The sequence below is a fragment of the Lagopus muta genome, chromosome 21, assembly GCF_023343835.1.
Source record: "Lagopus muta isolate bLagMut1 chromosome 21, bLagMut1 primary, whole genome shotgun sequence".
Lineage (NCBI taxonomy): Eukaryota > Metazoa > Chordata > Aves > Galliformes > Phasianidae > Lagopus > Lagopus muta.
The window spans coordinates 1,995,683-2,012,941 of NC_064453.1; the positions used below are offsets into that span (position 1 = coordinate 1,995,683).

Here is a 17,259-nt window from a genome sequence, read left to right on the forward strand (position 1 = left end):
AGTTCTCATGCCAGAGCCCTTGTTAATGTCTCAGTCTGATCCTCCAGGAATAAGTGGTCAAGATTCTTTCTTTTTTCTTTACTATACAAGTGTAAGTTCCTTCATTAATTGCATTTGCAATGATGCTCATGTGATCCTCATTTAAGGATAAGTAACCTGGATATGAGTATTCCAGAAGCTCCTTATCTTTATACCAGCTGTCGTAAGAAAAATAATAGAAATTAAACTATAAAATACTCAGTACATGCAGCATGTGCATTGTCCTTCTCTCTGCTGTTAAGCTGTGCTGGAGGCAGGCACTGCAGCACGGACGGACTTGCACAGTAAGATTTAACCTCACTGTCATTGATTTCACCTGGATGGTGGCAGTAATAACATGGTGTACTACCCTGAATCTTGCTGAAAACAAGTAAGAATTTGGTTCCTGAGTCTAAACTAACCCCTGGACTTGGACATATTTCTCTCAAGTTTAGATGCATCCAGAAGTAACATGCTCATAACTTTATCCATTCAATTCATAGTTAATTCTTAGTAAAGACAGTAGTTTTTTTGCAGAATACAGCCCAGGGACTTTGACAGAGGTAAGAATTATCCTTATGCTATATATGTGTATTGGATTTTATCTTTCTTCTGCTGAGCTTACATCTAATAGATCTGCTTCTGAAATAAATGCTTCACAGTGTTATAAACAGTATTTGCACATTCCCTTCCCACAGTTAGTCTGCCACCCCTCCTTCTACTCGAGTGCCAAATCAAAGACAGCCACATGTTCCAAAAGCTGAACTGCACTCTCATGTACTTTGTTTTGCCATACTTCCTTATTCTTTCTCCTTTGGGGTATTTATGCTGCAGAGTATTCTAAAAGACTGGAATAAATGACAGAGCACTTACTAAACTTTGCCTTTTTTATGGATGATCTTCTGTCCACAGCGGAAGGTGACATTCCTGCCTTCAGAAACAGTCTTGGTTTTTGTCCTTGGAGGTGGCAGAGTGGGAGGAACTGTTGGAAATGGGAATTCTGTCCACCCGAAAAGAAAGTGCAATAGTTAACATAACTCATTATCAAGCTTGAGTCAGCCCAAAACACTTCCACAGAATTATGTTATAATCTAAGTAATCTTAAGGTTATTTGTTAAAAAATGACTCTCATTGAACAGCTCTGGGATGCACATTTAACACTGTTCTATTTGCATATGAACACAAGTGCATGGAGGAACAGTTAGTTCAGTTTATGAACATTCTCCTGCAATGCATGTACTTGTAGCTGCAAATTTTTGTAAAAATACCTCTGTTCTGGAGAGGGAAGTACTAGTTACATGGTGCATCAGGACAGCAGGCATTTATCTGAGGCTTAATTCCACAGCTGCAGTAATCTGAGGTGATAATGCATCAGTCCCTTACCTGAATTCATAAAACTGAGGCTAGGTAAGGTGTTTAACATGCTGTATCCCTCCTTTTCTTGGAGCAGCTCGAGTCCAGCTGTGCCTTAGATTTCATTTGGCTAGTTCTTGTCCCATCACTGCATCAGCTACTGTACTGCCAGGCCTTTGATTTGGCTGAGATGTACGGCCTTTGGCATGTACATGGCAGGCTGAGATGTACAGGAGGATATCTGTGCTACACTTCTCCTTAGAACTGGATGCAGCCAGTCACTTGCAGCCTCTGGCCTCTAGTGTAGAGTTGAGATCCTGCCTATCCCTGCAGCAAAGGCTGCTTAGCTTTACCTCCTCCCTCCTGCAAGACCCACCACCATCCCAGAAGAAAAGTTGGGTACCGTAGCAGAAGTCACAGGTGAACGGACAGTGCTTTTTCATCAGCTTCTCACGTTTCTCACAGAAACCTTTTCGGGCCCACAGGGGGCACATAAACAGTCTGTCCTTGCATCCTGAAACAGAAGGAGACAATCCTCTGAGAAACAAACTGACATTTCACCCAGTTCAGATTGTTCAACATAAATGGTAGTGCAGAGACGAGAAGGAACCTAGGACTGGAAGTCTAATAGGATGCCATTACTAGAAGAACAGGGAGCTACATACTGTGCTACTTCCATGCAGGAGCACCTTTATATCCTGCATAGAAAGGAATAAGATTCCTCCTGAGTGTGGCTCACGGGCATCAAGCTCTCATCTCAGCAAATGCTGACTACCTAACAAAGAGCTCCATGGGATTTGACTGGCACTTCAGGCAAATGTTCCTTAGCAAGAGGAGCCCAGAGCACAGCCCTCATTTCCTTACCGTAAAGTCTGTGAATTCCCCAGACTTCATCTTGAGAGATGGTCTTTTTCCCAGTCAAAGTAGCATTGATGTGCATGAGAGCATTTGGGTTTTGGGAGTGCATGAGTCCTAAGGCATGCCCTATTTCATGAGCTGCTACGTGCACCAGATCTGTAAGCCAAACACCTGGAAGAAAAATGGAAAAAAGCTAACTGCAGTGAAATACATTTTCTAATCCCAGTGTAAAGCCAGAAGAAGAATTTCAGCACTTGGAAGGTGTGGTCTTATCAAAGGTTGCCAGTTTTAACTTCCATGTAGCTATTTGGGTGTAAACGGTCAAGAAATTATTTATCCGTGCTTCTAATTCCAAACAGCAGCTCTTGCCAGACTCAGAAGACTGCTCCAAAAGAACCAGTGATTGAAATATGGAGCAATATGCCCGCTCTGGGCAGCTTGCTGCTGCTTTGTTCCCACAGCCCTGAGCTGGGACTGGAAACGACAGGGAGTGAGATTGCTAGCTAGAATGCTCCAGTCTGAAAAAGCCTCTGATTGACTTTTGCTTACAGGGTTGAACTGACATTTGTCAGCAGCGCCCTGAAGCCTGCTTCCAGCAGAGCTGGGTTTTAACTGAAGGATGACTCACAAGAGGAGCTGTTACTGACACCTACCCTGATATCTTGCACAACTATAGGCCATAGGAATAGTGCGCAATTCCTGTGTTAAATCCAACTGCGTATGGGAAGAAAGCATCTGGAGGGGGTGGCTTGCATACGTGTTAATTTATCAGTACATTAAATAGGAATCCTTGGTGGATTTTTTTTGGCTCTTGCAGACTCCTGCTGAACCTCACTGACGTGACTTGGAAGAACAGTACTTTTGTTCTACTTCGTTTCCAAATTTCTTTAAGCCAATAGCTGAGCTAGTTCAGCTTTGGGAAGAGAAGCAGTCATTATTAACAAGCATTAATAGTCAGCTTCACACTCGCCTGCCTTTTGAAGGCAGAAGTGCTGTTGCTGCTTTACAGAGGTGGCTGAACTGAATGCAAATCAACTGCATAACTATCTCCATGTAAATGAATGGAGTTACGCTGCCATGAAGAAAGAATCTGTGGTAGAACTGGCGCGTGGGACTAAGATGTAAAGGCTGCTGGCGTTGTTACTGTTCCCTCTGAGACGTGTCTTACCTTTCTTCCAGCTGAACCGAGTATTTCCTAATATCCAGTACTCATGGTCATCAAAGTGGATTTCCCCATTGGGTGGGAAGAAGGCATGGGCAAGTTCCCCTGTTGTTCCATCAAAGCAGTGGTGAATGAGAGACTCCAGACAGTCTGTGTGATTGATGGAGTAGAAGCCTGCAAAAAGAAAAGCAGATTTAGTCTATCTAGCAGGACAGACATCTGTAAACTTGTGGTTTACTAACACATCTCTTGCTGTATCCCAAATGTTTTCCAAGTTACACACACAACAGGAAAAATCAGTGCAAAGCAATTGTATGGAACAAGGGTTGTGATGCAAACTGGAGCCAACTCTGCAAAGACCTCAGATTTGGAGCTGTCTTCAATGCACACAAACGGATCTACTTTGCAGAAAGGAACACTGAGCACTTCTTGCAACATCACAAGGAAACTTTGGGGTGTTTTTTGAGTGCAGTTGGACCCTGAGATGATAACCTCAGAGCATAATCATCGGACAGTGAGATGATAACCCCAGAATGCAATCACTCAATTTTAAACACAAATGAACGGAGAGCAACAGAATTGCAGCTGCTTGCTGTCCTTCTGCTAGCATCACAACAGCTTCACACTGCGGCCACTGGAATGGGGCCACCTGGAGCTCACAAGTGGCCGCAGGAGAAGCCCCTGACGGCACATCATGTGCTTGAAAGTAGCAGACTGAAGAGCAAATTGCGAAACAATGGAAAGTCTGCTCGTTATTTCAATATTGTGGCCATCTGCACAAGAAATAATTATTGCACACAGGCCATAAATCCCAGGAAGAATTTACATCTGGGTTTGAGACTGAGCAGATAAGACCTCAGCACTAACATATTTCTAGGCTTGAGAAAGTCAGGAGGTAACTACTGTACAGTCATGGGGGAGGGCAAAAGGAAGAGGAGGAGAAAAGACAGTACTTGAGCCACCCAGCAGAAGGGAGCCAGCTAGCACACACAGCAGTCCTGCAGTGCAGCAGGCCGTGCAGCCTCACCTATTTTCAGATCACTGGGTACGTGGCGTGGCACTTCTCTGAAGCTGAATGGTGAAACTTCACTCCACATTCGGAACGCAGCTGCCAGTCCCCTGCGTGTGTCCCTGGCATTTATGAGGTTTCTTGGGAAGGACAGGATTCTGTAATAACACACAATAACATCAGGGAAATGCTGTCCCTGCCCCAACATCATTTGATGCTCTCTAGGCTTTATTAGTCTATCACCCGCTGTAAAATGGTTTTAGGAGCTACCCAGTCACTGACAAAAGGATTGGCAATATCATGATTCATATCCATGCCCTCAACAAAACAAAACAAAAGTCAATGCAAGTCCATACTTGTAGGTCAGGTTGAAGTGGTCCCATTTCAAGTGTCCAGGTGTGATCGTGTATCGCTTTCTCCGTGCTGGAGGCCGAGGTGGAAAGGCTGGGCTGTGCAAAGCAGAGGCACTCACTTCACGGAGGCCAGGTGATGTGGTATCTTCCTTAAAAGAAAAAGAAGAGGTTGAAAAAGGTGGGGGAGACTGCAGGACTGAAGAATGTAGCAGTCAAACCAACCGATATTGGGCATTTGGGGACAGGGGAGCACAACCAGGACTCCCTCAGAGACGTCGAGGACAGAAGACTTTACAAAGCATGCCTGCTCTGAGCATGCTGAACAAAATCAAGACGGAGCAAAAGCAGGGCAGTACTGTGAGCAGCTCCTGGGGCATTGCTGAGTGCTGGATCAGAGATCAGCCTGTGGGTTCCCTGGAGCTGTTGCATAACTCCAGCATGGGGCACTGCTGCCACTCTTCTCCTCCTGGAGCGCAGTGCAGGCAGAGCAGAAATGAGACCTCGGCAGCTTCTGGCCACAGCGAGAGCTGCAGCTCTTCCTGAAAAGCTCTCATTTCCTTTTCACTTTGCTATTGCTCTCCAGCTTAACCACAGAAGAAATGAAATACTGAATCAATGCGTCAAACAGGCAACTCTTTGTGCTGAGAGCACTTTATGGAGCTGGACTGTGAATCTGAAATGCCTTCAAAGTAAACTGGAGCTCTGGAAACCCTGGAGTGTGTTTAAAGCCATCACATTTGGTGACACGCCTGACTCAAACTATACCAGTCTGTTAGTCCTGAGTAGCAGAGGTAAAAGAATGGGACCCAATAAGGTCCTCTGGAAGTTTACCTATTCTGCTTCCCCCTTTCAGCAATAAAACACTGACCATCTCTGGCTCATCTTTGCTCCAGAGGCACCGTGGCAAGCACGAAGCAGGATGTACAGTGGCAGTGTTACAAAAGCAACACCAGTCTGAGTTAGCTCAGCCTCACAGCATATTCTACAGAAGGCAAGTTGTCTTCATTTCACAGATGGAACAGCTGAAGCTTTCAGAGGCAAAATAGCATCCCAGCAAACCAATGGCAAGGAGAAGAAGCAACAGCTGCCAGATGCTGCTCAAAGTGCTCCATGACTGCAGTCCTGACTGGTAGAGGGCTGAGGGACTGCATCCCAACAGGAGACTCCAACAGGAAACCAGTCTCCTCTGCTCACGTCTGAGCTGTACAGTTGCAACAGCACCGACACACACAGGCAGATACAGTCAGCAACCCTCTTCTGAACTACTCACCATGTGCAGTCATGTCTCCATTAGTTTACTTCATTGACTGTAATAAATGTAATTCTCTCTCTCTCTCTGATGCAGTTCCCCTCCAAAACTAAAGAGAAATGTAACTTTGTGACTTAGCACCAACTTACAGAGCCCTGAATATGTGATACAAGCGAGGGATGCTGCTTGCCAGGATCACCGTAAACACAAACAGCAGGAAGGGGTGAAAGCATTTAAAAGAATATTTTTTCTTTTTATAAAATTGAAAGCTAAAGTGAAGATAAAGTGAAAATTAAGATCAGCTTCCAAGCATCCCAGTTCCACCTGAATTCCAGTCTGTCCCAGTGTATCTTAACGAAAGTCACAGCCATCTAACAGTTTCTGTAAGTCCAGCATTAACTCCCAGTCTAGATCTTACACAAGCCCAGCATATGGAGTTCCTAGGAATCTCAGCTGCCACAGAAAGCAGAATCTATGCATGCCACATCACAGCAAGCTGGGAAAGCAGAGGTACTCAGGATAGCTGTGGCTCTGATGGAGCTACAGCTTGGCTGTCTGCAAGCTGTGTGCACATCCAATTTTACTTAGATGAATCAGTAACCCTTAGGATCCCTTGCAAAAATGGACTCAAACATACACAAACGTATCTGGTTGCCTTGACAGTTACTTACATATTGATTAGATTGCTTCCTGAATTTACCACTCTTGTAAAAAGAACACATGCACACACATTTGATGTCCCCACTCCCCTCCCAAGCTGTCCTGAGAATCAGATCCTTTCCCTACCTGACTTTCCTGAACTGCAGCTCCAGCTGGATCTCCTGCAATAGCCAGCAAAGCCACCACGGGGAATATGCATAGGAATCCCACAACGGTTCTATAGCCATTGCTCTTTTTATTGTCCTCTGAGAGAAAGCTCTTCTTTCTGTCAGCAGCAAGTTGTTCTATTTGATCCATGTTGTTCTTTAACACTTTCTAGAGATGAGACAGATACTCAGACATTCCCTTCGCAGAATGCATTGGTAATCCTTTTGCTCACAGATGCATCTGGAGCATTTCTGAGGAGTCCTGCAATCACTGCCAAAGCTGTGCAGAATCACTGGTTTCAAAAAGCTCTCGCTCTCAAAAAAAAAAAAAAAAGGGGAAGAAAAAAAAAAAGAAAGCAGACTTTACATTAAGCTCCTTTCCAATGTGCCAAAGATTCTCTCGGCCTCTGCCAAACCGTATCAGATTACTGCAGCTGAAAGTTGGGCTGGCAGAGGAAAAGCAGCAAAGTGAAACAAGCTGGGATGGCCATGAACTCTCCTCTTTAACTGACTGTATAATCAACAGAGGACAAATCTGCAGTTGTCAGCTTTATGTAATGAAAAAATTGGGGGAGGGGGACAGAGAAAGGAATCCAGAAGCCAGCATCACGCCCGTGGAATGCCTGATCAGGGATGCTTCGTGGTAGAGGAGCTGTCATTTGTCAGAGGCTGTCCTCAGCAGCAGAATGAAAAATGAGATGCTGTGCAAGAGCAGGCATGCTTTCTGCAGTCAGGAAATTTTGGTCAGGGAGTTTACAAACTCAGATAAAAGCAGCCATCAACTCCCCCATCCATGGAACTTGGCAGTTGACTCCTGCAAATTCCTTATGTACCTGGGAGCTACCTAACGAGGGGTTATGATGCTGAGACAGACACATGCTTCAGAATCACGCTGATCTGGGGGACCCCAGCTACAGCACCCCAGACAGACCCTTGCAGAAGCACGCAGTGAGTGCCTCTGCCTTCCATAAGGTTAGCAAGAGTCAGTGCTGATTGAAAGTGATCTCACCTTATGTTCTGTTCCATATGCCCTCTCCTCTCACCAGTGTCCAAGCATTTTGCCTCACATCTGCCTTGAAGTGGGGGCAGATTATTATTATGCTGCTATTATTATATACTGCTATTATCTGCATCTTATGGGTTAAGACCATAGCACAGTGTAGGAAAGATGACTTCCCTGAGTTCAAGCACTGAATCTTGCAGAGCTGGAATGTGAAGCCAGGTCTCTCAAGCACCCAGTCAGTGCCTTACTGCTTCTGAGCACGACTGGCACACCTGGGGATTAAAACCCAGACTGAGAACTCACACAACCAAGTACCCTGAGGGACCGAAGAATTTCCTTTGTCTCACTGTAAAGGAAGCAGAATTTTTTCAAGGCAGACGCCTCAGTTCGGATCTCCCCCAGAAGTTAGGAGCTAGAACTGGAATAGATGTGCATTCTTGACTCCCGTTTCTGAAGCCTCTTTCAGATGCTCCCCAGGAGCCACTGCTGCTCCACACAAAGGGCAGTCCAAACTGCAGCTTTACCTTTGGCTCTTCCAATAGCTGAAAATACTCTGCGATTTATCAGGCTGCCTGACCCCCGAAACGACTGCTTTTGTCCAAGAGCAGAAAAGCACTGCTGTGACTTCAGAGTTCTCCTGAATTTTGCTAGTCCCAGGTCCTCAAGTGTGGATATTTGGTTTGGACTACAGGCAAGAACTGTCAGCCTGACTATATTTGGTCAGAAAAAACATTCCTGGCTTTATTTTCTGCACAGTGTCTAAATGCAGTGGAACACATTACAGTTTGAGGAAATCCATATGGTGTAATGGGGAACAAGAGAGGAAGGCAAGGGGCAGAACTGGCTTTGGTTGATCTTCATGCTGTCAGAAGCAGTGAGAAGGACCTGGATATCATTTTTAGAGCTGGGATTTTCTATGCAGTCGGTGATGACTTATCTTGAGATCTCTGCACGCAATGAACGTCACACTAAAAAGTTATTTCTAAATGGCTGTCAGAAGGGAACAAATGTTGCACGAAACCCACAGCAGTCAGCTGGAGACCCTGGGGAACATAAAGGAGCAGATCATTTGCACAACACACCACACAGCCCTTGTTAAGGCACCGCAGTCTCAGTTTGCTCTTTTCAATCTTAATTCCTGCGATAGTGCATATTATTCAGCATTGGAACAAACTGCTCCCACCAGCTTCCCCCATCCTAAACAGAGAGCTCCTACACAGGGGTGGGGAAGACAGAAAGAAGGACCTTATCATGTCTGGTGACTTGGACTGAGAGCTGCAGTGTTTCATCTCCAGGGCACGGGTCCAAACCCAGGCCACAGGCAGGGGAGGGGGAATGCACACAGCTGAATGTGATTTACCACATATTGGCTCCTTGGTGGCCCATGTGAAAAGAATTAGCAAATCCTCGTATAGCTCTTATTTTAAAAAGAACTTAAATATTTATCCCTTCATCTCACAACTCGGAAAAAGAAATTCCTGCGTGGTTCCTGTGGGAATGGCAGTTAGAAGCTGTACTTTTTCAGTAGGTCACACGCTAGAAAGAGCTGTGATGGCTGCACCAGGAAGCAACGCTCCCCAGGGAGGAGGAGAATGAGAAAGCCCTTCTAGTCCCCAGATATTCACCCTGTTCCTGTCGTGCAGCCCCTTGCAATCAGCTGATATTCCTAGAAAAATCCATGGTCTGCTGAATAGCAAAAGAGCTGAAAACAAGGGCTTGCTCCAGCTGGCAAAGGAGATGGAATACTTTGCTCAAGTGTCAATCTGAAGCTGCAGCTCACAGAATTGCCTCTGCTGGCCTGACCCCGTGTTACCAAAGAGATGTGGTCCTGACCCCAGCTAGGAGCTCAGCATCCCACGCCTGGCCAGGCAGTGATTAGGACTTCAAGAAGGAAATGAAGGAGAATTTTTTCTTGATGTACAGATAATAGCATATGTCCATAAAGGAATAAGAATCACTTCCCTGGGTTCTGGGGTATTTCTCTTGTTGCCCTTTGCTAGGCTATGTTCATCAGTTGTAATCCATTTGTGGATGAACCCATCTTCCTCAAAACATGGGAACAGAACAGACTAGTGGGAAGAAAATCAAAGGAGTGATGGATTATTTTCTTGACTTTAGACAAGCTCTCTCCACTCCCACAGTCTCATGCTGTCTGTAAAATGTGGAGTTTTGGCCATGCTTCCAAAGGATGTGCTTTAGAAACTGTCTGAAAGAGATACTTCTGCACTGCGATACCAAAGCAGTACAGGGAAGGGAACAGAGGAAAAAGCTCTAGACATACTATGAAGACCTGGACGGGGGTGAAAATGATGCTCACAGACTGAAAAGCATATTGGAAAAGTAAATTAAAAACAAACAGCCTTGAGAAAACCAAACGGCTACAAATCCACAGAGCCGAGTTTGGTTTTGACATTAAGAGGAGGAAAGAGCATCTGTACCAGAAAAAAAGAAATAAAGCAGTGTTATTTCATGGGTAAAGGAAGACTTTGCAAAGGGAAGGCTAACGAACACTGAAGACCAAAAAGAGAACCTTGCTCTACTGCAAGGAATTTTCCTTATCTAGACAGGCCTGAGAACCCAGTCTTCCAGGCTCAGATGCAGTGCTTCACATTGTGCTGCAGATATTAACGACGTTTCCAGAGAAGGAACCTTCTGACCATGCCGTGAGTTTTCCATTCTGTGAAGCTCCCTGGGTGTGGAATTCCTTACGCAGTGCAGAGCACCTCCATGGCATCCTAACGCCCACCGCAGCCACAGCAAGGAGCCTCTGAGGGACAACAGAGCTCCTTTCTGCAGCAATTGCAAACCTCGTTGTTGACAGGATAACCCAGGGGCAGTTCATTTCAGGGATGGCAAGGATACATCTATCTTCCTTTAACTGCAAAAAAAAGGTGATATTAAAATACTTATGAAATGGGAAGCGTCCCCCAGCACTGGCTGCACTAAGAGTTCGCTCCAGTTTTAGCCAAGTCACCCAGTTGCACTGAATAAATCTTCTGTCTGCTCAGATGGAAGCTGTCCCCAGTGGCTGTTTGTATTCACTCAGAACACACTAAACCCATGCCTAAGGAAATGCTGCAAATACAGCTCTGCTTGGTTGGATCACGGCAGTGATGATAAATGGGGCAGAACCTCCAGATTATAGAAGGCCTAAGAATGGGTAAAGGGCTTCTGCTCCCCGCAAGCTCGTGTCCTTACTTTGCCCAGAATAATGGCAGGTTTACAGAATCAATTTTCCATGAAAATCCAACTGCATGAAAAGCCTGCTCATGAGACCAGCTGCCAACTCAAATACCAGTCTCCCAGCTGGATTAGCACACTACCTGCCAGGAAAAAATTAAGTGGCAGCATGCATAAAAAACTAACAAAGTAAAAGTGGTTAAATTTGGTACAAAGTGTTTCCTGAGGCTTTGCTAAAACGGAATAAACAGGCAGAGAAGCACATCAACTCCTTTGTATTGTAAAGGAAGCAAATAAATTCCTCTATAATAGGAGACTGACCAAGAAAGAGCATCTTCATTTAGAGGCTGACCAGAGCAAAGAAATAAACTGTGTCCATTTGAAAATGATGGCCAAGGCTGCATAAGGCAGTAGACATTTTCTATAAAGCATCCACCCCAGGAGTCCGAGTCAAAGCAAAAAGACACTGAGCACAGTCTGCTGCAGCACTGCAATGGAAAACCTTGGGCATCAGTTCATTATGCCTTGCTCTGAGACAGTCAAAAATACTGGATTTTAACATGCAGTTTTCCCCTACTGCCCAAAGTGAGAGAACGTTTTGTAAATTTGGTAATGCTCACAGCCAGAGCTCTCAGAACTGGTCAGCAAATGCTGCAATGGATTCAAGTAATCCTAGGAATACTGTTACCAGTTTCAGTGTCATGAGAAGCATTCACATCAACCATAAATACTGCAGAAAAATTGCAACCAGAAGAGCCCATTTAATGGAAAGAAAAACCATCTCCTGCTTTTGTAGGTCAGTTGAGAAATGTGAGCTGACATTTCAGTTAGGAGGATTACATAAAGCCCATTAGTTTTAGCATAAACCTGTCTCAGCTGCTGCCCCGTGTTCAAAGTTTTATCCCAGAAAGAAGCAAAATCTTTCCCTTTCTAAACCAGCCCTGCTGCGAGGTACAGAGCTGCATTTTGGGAGGTGGCACAAGGCCCACGGGAAACATGGAGCTCCACATCTGATTTCCCAAAGACCTTTCAGTCTTATTTGTGAGAGACCAATTAATAAGAAACATCCCACACAATTATTCGCCATCCGTGCTGAATAGCTAATAGCTCTGTTTGCCTTTTACTTTTTAAAGGAGCATTTACCTGCTGTTGTGCCATCTCTGCACCTCTTCCCAACCCACTGCTGTCCTGCATCCAGTAACAACACCAACTGGTAGCAAGAGGCTAAAAGGCAGCAATGCCTTCTCACATCTTGCCCCTTTCCCTCTTGTCATCGTTTCAGCCTAGATTCTTGGCTCCTTTCGTGCCTGCTACACATCTCTCTTCTCATGCCTCAGATTTAAGCCTGTACTGAAGCAGAACTATTCTGCAGACCAGGATTACGGTACAGATTACACAAGTTAGCAATAAATCCAGTAACCATTTCTCCCAGCTTGGCACTCAGCTGGCCACACATCACTTTGATCCTGGCCCTACACACAGCCAGGCTTACAAGGAAAGACAAAACAGCAGCATCCCCTCCTGCCCTCCAGACCCTCAGCCTCCCACAGGCTGAACCTGCCATTACAGAACACATACCTGGCACGTGGAGGCACCTGTTTGCCTTCTGCTTCTCTCTTGCTGCTGCAAATCTGCTGCCTATCTTGCTTTTTCTGTTGGGGTGCAGCAATTTCATCTTCCTAGTGAGAAGGAGGGAAGGGTCAAAATGTTGCTTAACAGCTCAACTTCTGTTCCTTGGGCACCAAAAGCAATCACAGCAAAAACAGGAAAGTAAAAGAATATAATCCTAACCTCAAAGTTATGTTTACAAACAATTTCTGTATTCTTTCAGCAGGCATAGCGTGCTTTGCAAAACTCTTATTTAGCAATACAGAGACTCAGAAAGCAACTCAATTTACTGCAACAGCTGTGCAACTCAGGAGCAATCTGCAGTCTTCCTACAGAGCTGTGCCAGAGGAGGCTCAAACTGCACATTAGGAAAAGCTTTGTTATCCTGAGGGTGGTCAAACAGGGGAACCATTCTAAGACAGTTTTCTTTTAAGGGGAATAAACACTCCATCAGCTTTCCAAAGAAGTAACAAAACAAAAAAAAAAACAAAACCCAAGGGAGTACTCCCTGCTGCTTTTTCCTGAATAAGCTGAAGTGTAATAGATGAGAATAACACAACAAGCATTGAACAGTGTCCACCTCTGTGCCCTCCTCCTGAAGTGCCAGAACACACACATGCATTTAACATACACGATAAAGCATCAGTTGGTTTCACCTTCATTAAATCACATTTGGACGTGGAGTAGAGGCTTATAAAAGAACTGTATTTCAGAAAATACTTGGCACGTGGTGTGCAATACACATTCTGGAAAATTATTCATCTGTAGCAAACAGTGGCAAAGCTCTTATGTTACAGTGATGGTTCAGTCTCATACTTGCAGCAAACAGCCTTGGTACCCTCCTCTTCCCTTGATACCCCATCACAGCACAGCAAAGACTTCAGGTCCTGTTTAATCGTGAGGAAGTTACTCCAACACCAACTTCCAGGCAGGAAGTCAGTGAGCAGCTGTAACTCTGATCTTTACCAAAACTTCACCAAAGCTGATTGTGAAATTCAGCTCCAGCTTATTTGGGTGTTAAACACTGCCCAACTTAGGGCTAAATCTGACCCATTTTTTGTAGCTCTATGTCAGAAACACCATGAATGACAACACCTTATAAATGAGTATTTGGAGAAAGAGCATATGAACCAGAGACAATGAGACAAAGCTTTCTCACAGCACCAAGAAATCATGATGAAGTAACAGACATGTCTGTAGCTACCATATATTGCACAAAGATTTCATTCGTTCCAATATTTGCCATCTCTTTATGAGTGAAAAAAGATAGCAGAGGAACACAGTATTGGTGTTGGTTTTTTTTCTTAAATAGTGCTTGCAAGGTATAACAAACAGCATCACTTGTGTATAATTGTGTCATCAAGGATATACACCACACACACAGACATATGTATACATACACACACGGCACACTAGCCCTACAGGATGCCACTTCTGCCAAGTTACTTTACAGGACAGATTCACCAGATAATATTTCTTCAGTCACACAGTTGGAAAACACAGTACAGCCAGATCCATATTTCAGCTACTGTTTGTACATTCATTTTAATGCTCAGGAAAATATAATTTTATTTTATTAAGTTCTGCTGCAAAACAAAGAAAAATGAAATCCTTCTCATTTCTTCATTATTACTCTATTTACTTTACACTTGGATTGGAGCATTTAACACCTGCCTTTGGCGTTATGGTTAGAAAGCTCAGGAGTCTCTGAACACAGTTGTGCAAAAAATAAAATATGGAAGAATGTCACTTAGAGAAGTTTTTGTTGTAACAACATGTTTTCTCCGATCAGTGTTCACTACTTTATCTCTAAGGCACACACACTCTGTCTCTAGGATCTCATCACAGCCAGATTTGTCTGTCAGTCCAAACCTCGTTGAGCCTTGAAGTACCAGTTCAGAGAGCATGCTGTCATAGGACATCACCTCCCTACCACTGACAGGCACCAAGGACTGATGGCCATGACTGATCTCCTCTGGTATCTCCTTGCACAAAGTGCAAGCATTTGCTGTGCCTGCTGAGGTACCACAAATATCCTTCTACAGCATCGCAAGGCTGCAAATCTGACACTGCAGGGCAGCAGACACCATGCAGTCACTGGAGCAGGAGGCCTCTGCAAACATCTGCACGTGGAAGTCTCTGGTCAGAAAGCCTCTTCTGCCTTCAGACAGTTCAGCGTTCATTACTTTATGTCTTTCCAATGGACAGGCAGCACAAGGTGAGGTGGCTGCCCTCCAGCACTGCTCCTCACCCTTAGGATGCTGCAATGGAGGACGCTCCCTCCCCTCCACCTTCACCCGAGTCACGTTTCCCCCCTCTTTCACACTGGCTTTGCTGGAAGCCAGACCGAGCAGCGCTTTTCATCTGTAATGCAAACAAAAAGGATGTAAAGGAGGTGGGAACGGGAAGGGAAGCAAGTGTTTCCTTAGACAAAGATCTGAATCCTCTCCCGGATAGCCTGCCGGCAGATGGGGCACACAGTAAGAGCTGTGCTGCAGTCTGGGCAAGAGCCATGTCCGCACTGGAAGACCAGTTTGATTTGGTCATCGATGCAAATAGGGCAGGTGATGCGCTCCTCCATCTGCCGGTAGCGGTTCTGCAGCTCCTCCATCAGCTTCCTCTGATCTGTGGACTCAGAGCTTGGGCTGCACTCCACCTCGGTGCTGTCTGCAGGGGAGGGAGAGCAGGAAGAGTCAGTTGCTATTGTGCTCTGTCTCATGCAGTGTCTCCTTAACCAGACTGTCACTCAAAGAGCAGAAATTCATTCAGATTAAAGTCACTTCAGTGAGCCTTATCCAGAGATTCTGCCAACAAAAAGCTCGAGACGATGCTTTTTATGAACTGGCCAGTGCTGCTTTCCTCTGTTCTGTTGCTCAACTGTTTTTTGTTTTGTTTTGTTTTCCTCTTTCAGTCTGCATGTTTCTTTTCTAAGAAGAAGCCATGCTGTCTGATACTTCCTGCCTTGCTGCTTTGCAATATGTTGGTGCTACCTTTAAGTAGAAGCTTTCAAAGCTGGTTGTGATGTTCTGCCATACAGTCTGGGAATCCTCACTGTGCTATCACTACTATGTTCTTTCAATCTCCTTGATTACACTTTGGATTTGTTAAGTCTTTCAGGACACACAGGGTATAAAACAAGAAACCATTTGACATCGCTTACATCAACAGCTACACAAAGCAGAGTCCCAGAGTCAACACAACACAATTCGGTGAACCTTACAGAGATCCTTGGCTCTTAACCAGATGAAGTGAAAGAACCCCAGATACTTAACAACTGCCAGCTTTGGGAAACACTCCTTCCAGTTTCAGCTTAACATAGCTGCTGTTGAATCTTCTGCTCCTTACTCTTTGATTAGATAGCTCAACATTTCAATTTAGTTGTCCCTTTCCTCACCACTCTGGAATGATGCTATAGGTACCATATCCCCTTTTCTCCCTCACTCTTCCTGCAAAAAAAGTTATCCCTATTTCTTATGTTTTTGGTTTTTTTCCCCCCACCGAGAACCACTGATTGCTGCTGAACAAATGCTGTGAAGCACCTTTCCCAATTCACTGCACTGAACAGTAGGTACAACAAACATACCTTGCTTGAGTTTTTTGGTTATTGTCACTTGACATTTGATGCACTTCTTCATTCTTCTGGAACATTCTACCAAAATGATAGAAGGAGTGATTACAATTAAGCCCAGTGGTGCAAGAACAATAGGGAGAAAATAGACTTGAGAACATCAGCTTTTAAATGGCCTGAGAACTCCCTGGATGGTTAAGAAATGGAAATGAGGACACTGCCTTCTTTTTTTGAGCTACACCCTTATCACTGCTTCAGTCTTTCCTATGCAGTAGCAAACACAACACAACTTCCCAATGCTCTGTGCTGCCAGAACTGCTGAGCTATGGGTGCAATGCAGCTCTTCGTTCTTTGGAAGACTGCAGTCCTTCTACAGCTCTTATCAAACTCCTTGTGGTCAGATTGAAGGCACCTTAACAAGGTAACAAGCTTGCTGTTATGTTTGAGCAAGCTGCCATTAAAACATCTGAAACACAAATTGGTCACAACAGCCAGAGAAGGGGAAATCTTTCTCAGGAGGTTTTGATGGAGAAAGCACCACCAGTTACCACTGAAACATCTGACCTGCCTTCTGAATTACACACAGCATCTGTAAGCTCATGCCTGGGCTGCCTATCAGCAGCTGCTCAGACCACTCCGAGCCTACCACAGAAAGCTTGGGCACTCCATCTACAGTGACAGTGCTGCAATCATGCTGGGATTGTTCCAGGTCACAGACAGCTTTGCATCCCGACAGACCTTGATTGATGAGTCCAGACAGGGAGGCTATGTGGCAGAACAGGAAAGGAAAGCAGAACAGACTTACCCTCACAAACAATACTGTGCTGGCATGGGAAGAAATGGATGAGCAAGGCCAGCTCTGAGCAGACCAGGCACTCTGTGGGGACTGCCACACTTGAGACACTAAGATTGGTCATCGTATTGGGAGTGGTATGCACGCGGCGAAGGCTGCAGGTGATGGCTGAGCAGTCTGAAGAAACCTGCTGTTCCCTGCAACCAAAAACACATAATCAAATTTGAGCCATATACTCCAGGCCTTTCTTCAGTGACCTGATAAAATCGTATTGATCCCTGGCAAACATTCCATGTGAG

The 17,259-nt window shown here is 44.9% G+C and overlaps 2 protein-coding genes across 5 annotated transcripts in view; both read right to left on the bottom strand.

The window, feature by feature from the left end:
- Window positions 1–13: 13 nt before the first annotated feature.
- On the bottom strand, window positions 14–13,675 carry MMP23B (matrix metallopeptidase 23B). 2 transcript variants are annotated; one of them, XM_048967540.1, is made up of 9 exons: window positions 12,570–13,675; window positions 6,789–10,689; window positions 4,757–4,898; window positions 4,419–4,558; window positions 3,398–3,565; window positions 2,236–2,400; window positions 1,775–1,885; window positions 892–1,018; window positions 14–197 (listed from the first exon to the last, which is right to left on the bottom strand). In XM_048967540.1, the coding sequence occupies exons 2-9, from the start codon at window positions 6,859–6,861 to the stop codon at window positions 23–25; spliced, it is 1,101 nt and encodes a 366-aa protein (XP_048823497.1). In that variant the 5' UTR covers window positions 6,862–10,689; window positions 12,570–13,675; the 3' UTR covers window positions 14–22. The 2 variants fall into 2 exon arrangements, with proteins under 2 accessions (XP_048823497.1, XP_048823493.1); XM_048967536.1 differs by having other exon boundaries at window positions 4,757–4,902.
- Window positions 13,676–13,790: 115 nt separating this feature from the next.
- MIB2 (MIB E3 ubiquitin protein ligase 2) overlaps window positions 13,791–17,259 on the bottom strand; it is a 31,657-nt gene continuing 28,188 nt past the window's right edge. For all 3 annotated transcript variants that reach the window (XM_048967509.1, XM_048967510.1, XM_048967511.1), the window contains 3 exons: window positions 16,973–17,157; window positions 16,183–16,248; window positions 13,791–15,266 (listed from right to left, as the gene is read on the bottom strand). In XM_048967509.1, the coding sequence (XP_048823466.1) occupies window positions 15,025–15,266; window positions 16,183–16,248; window positions 16,973–17,157 (493 nt within the window). In that variant the 3' untranslated portion in view covers window positions 13,791–15,024. The remainder of the gene's footprint in view (window positions 15,267–16,182; window positions 16,249–16,972; window positions 17,158–17,259) is intronic.

Bases quoted from the DNA above. Each gene is read 5' to 3' on its own strand.
- MMP23B (XM_048967536.1), bottom strand. From the start codon at position 6,959: ATGGATCAAATAGAACAACTTGCTGCTGACAGAAAGAAGAGCTTTCTC. The intron at 3,566-4,418 runs GTGAGGCTGCAC...TTCTTTTTGCAG, and splicing joins ACCCAGTGATCTGAAAATAG to GCTTCTACTCCATCAATCAC. The intron at 1,019-1,774 runs GTACCCAACTTT...TCGGGTGGACAG, and splicing joins CACCTGTGACTTCTGCTACG to AATTCCCATTTCCAACAGTT.